Below are 2,500 nucleotides of genomic sequence, written 5' to 3' on the forward strand. Positions count from 1 at the left end.
AAAAGACGACCTTAAAATGCATTTTTATTGCAGCTCGGAAGTCAAGAGAGTACATTATAACATGATTTTTAAGTACTTTTTGTCAAAGTACAACTAAAACACAACAAAAACAGTCTTCGCTGGAAGTGTTACTCAGTGTTAAACTGCACAGGACCAGTTGGATCTAAATTGCTGATTATTGTTATTCTTCACCAGAGGGCCTGAGGCACATAGCTGGCGTGACCTGGTGTAGGGCAAGCACACTGATTGTTTTTACTGTACAAAATGTTTGTTGTAAAACACACTCATCACCACTTGACATGTTCTGCTGTTATCTTGTGATGAAGTAACTGTTCGCACCTCTGTCTGACTGTGTGTGTGTGTGTGTGTGTGTAAAGTTGTGTGAGTGTGGTAATAGATTTCGTTCAGGTGTTGGCATATATACGGCGCGGTGAGAGACAAACATATACGTACATAAACATTGGGCAAAATATCAGAAAAACCCGAGTAAATATGACCTTGGCAGGGCCAATGTCACCTCGTTGGGCATAGCATTATTAGAGAGTGAAGACAAATACTTGTTTTCAGCTTATTCTGTTAAAAAGTCTTAAGAGGCTACGGAGGCCCAAGTCCTCCATTACTGAAATGACTAGATGCACATGCTGCTTCAACTGGAACGGATCTGAATGTATTGCATCAATGTTTCTTTCCTCTCTTCGGCGTTAGCCTACTGTACTTATGGATGTGTGTACTTGTTGCAGGCTTTTTAATTATTTATTTCACTGACAAATGAAACAAATAAAGGTTTAAAAAAAAAAAAAGACTACAACGTCACTCTTCACATGGCCTGACTTACTAACAGTTCCTTTTGTGGTATAAGGAAAGCAAAGAACAGAACAGAAGCGAACAGACGCACAGGTGTGCCAAAGTAAGTGGACGTTATATAGTCTCCTGATAGGACCTATTTAGAAGATAAATGGACCAAGTTTTTGGTAACTACTATGTGCTACGTGGCTATTGCAGCCGAAGGATGTAGTCTGTGGTCTGCCCCTGTAGTCCCTGGAGTTCACACCGCCTCAAGGGGCAGGAATTCATGAAGGCAAACGGGAACGGGAACGTCCGCCTCACGCCGCGGGGACGGGAACGTCCGGCTCACACCTCCATGTCACAATCGTTGAACTGGGGGGGGAATGTCAGAGAGAGAAAAACAAACGTCACAGACAGCTTGACACACTCTCCAGGTCCAGCCCTTAAACGTGTGCTGATGCAGCACTGGTGAAGCTCACACAAGCCCATCAGACATGGGATCGGCGCGTTAAAGCAGCAATAAGGAGTTCTGTTCCAAAACTAGCAAACTAACTACCTAAAACACATGCAAAAACCTTGCAAACAGCCCAGTTGACACTGATAGAAGCTAGCCAACACACTAACTGGTGTCTTTTGGCAGTATAGCTGGCAATGTCATGCTGTTAAAGCTTTTCTTCCATTTTTGCAGGGTATTCCGGCCCGGTACACAAAACTACATAGGGCATATCCTGGATGGCTAGTAGGAAAGACACAGGTGTTTATCTGTCCTTCACATGACCATATTCTATCAAAATGAATTTGCGGATGGTACCGAAACTAGTTGCCTATAAGACCATACCTCAAAAAGTGTAAAATTGTTGCATAGTGTCACTTTAACACTTCATTTGCACTGCTTCACTACTAAACTTTTTTAAAGATTTATTTTTTTGGGCTTTTGTGCCTTTAATCGATAGTGCAGTGAAGACTGGGACAGGAAATGAGAGGGAGAAGAGCTGGGGAGTGGACAGGAGAAATGACATCGGGCCGGATTCGAACCCGTGTCCTCCATGGGCGTCAAGCCCGAATGTGGTCGGGGCTACTGCTCATGCCCCCCCTTCACTACTAAACTTAGTTTAACTCAGCATGGCTGACAGGCGCTGCACATGGCGAGTGTAAAAGGCTTAGTGATGTGATCACGAGAGAGAGTGAGTAGAGCGTACCTCCAGGTCCTCGATCAGCCGAGGCATGTCCGTCTAGATCAGATACGGAGAGATCAGTGGGAGAAAAGGGTTATTGCTCAGCTGAATTTAAGTTCTCACAACTTTACGTCTATAAAAGAGCTCGAACGAGTGTCACAAATGGGGTAAATCATTTCTGAGTGAAGCCCTTGCTAGGCATGCTCCATTTCCACACCACCGAGGCACTGGATGAACCTGTATGATTCGGTTCACACTTCAAGGAGAGAGAGAGAAAGAGAAACGGCACGTACCAGTGAGCGCTCAAGCTCCCCAAATACCTCGGGAGACATAGGCATCATGTTCTCCTGGAGCTGAGAGGGATGTCTAGAGGACAGGGAGGAGAGTGGGGGCACTCATATTACACATACTCACATTACACATACTCAGTAATGTTCATCTGGGGGGGGGGGGGGGGGGGTATAATTACAGTGCTCTTCCTAGTCATATTACACATACACACATTAATGTTCATCTGGGGGAAGGGGGGATAATAACAG

General features: G+C 44.8%; 2 protein-coding genes across 3 annotated transcripts in view; one reads left to right on the plus strand and one right to left on the minus strand.

Moving 5' to 3' along the window:
• Window positions 1-483, plus strand: part of glsa (glutaminase a) — a 36,989-nt gene extending 36,506 nt beyond the window's left edge. For both annotated transcript variants that reach the window (XM_031558492.2, XM_031558493.2), the window contains exon 18: window positions 1-483. This exon is cut by the window's left edge and continues 1,516 nt beyond it. The gene's annotated coding sequence lies outside the window, so the exon portion shown is untranslated.
• stat1a (signal transducer and activator of transcription 1a) overlaps window positions 1-2,500 on the minus strand; it is a 25,560-nt gene that overhangs the window by 392 nt on the left and 22,668 nt on the right. The window contains exons 23-25 of the mRNA XM_031558490.2: window positions 2,255-2,327; window positions 1,986-2,018; window positions 1-1,158 (exon numbers count right to left, since the gene is read on the minus strand). The exon at window positions 1-1,158 is cut by the window's left edge and continues 392 nt beyond it. Of these exons, the coding sequence (XP_031414350.1) occupies window positions 1,132-1,158; window positions 1,986-2,018; window positions 2,255-2,327 (133 nt within the window). The 3' untranslated portion in view covers window positions 1-1,131. The remainder of the gene's footprint in view (window positions 1,159-1,985; window positions 2,019-2,254; window positions 2,328-2,500) is intronic.

Source organism: Clupea harengus, chromosome 21 (assembly GCF_900700415.2).
Source record: "Clupea harengus chromosome 21, Ch_v2.0.2, whole genome shotgun sequence".
NCBI lineage: Eukaryota > Metazoa > Chordata > Actinopteri > Clupeiformes > Clupeidae > Clupea > Clupea harengus.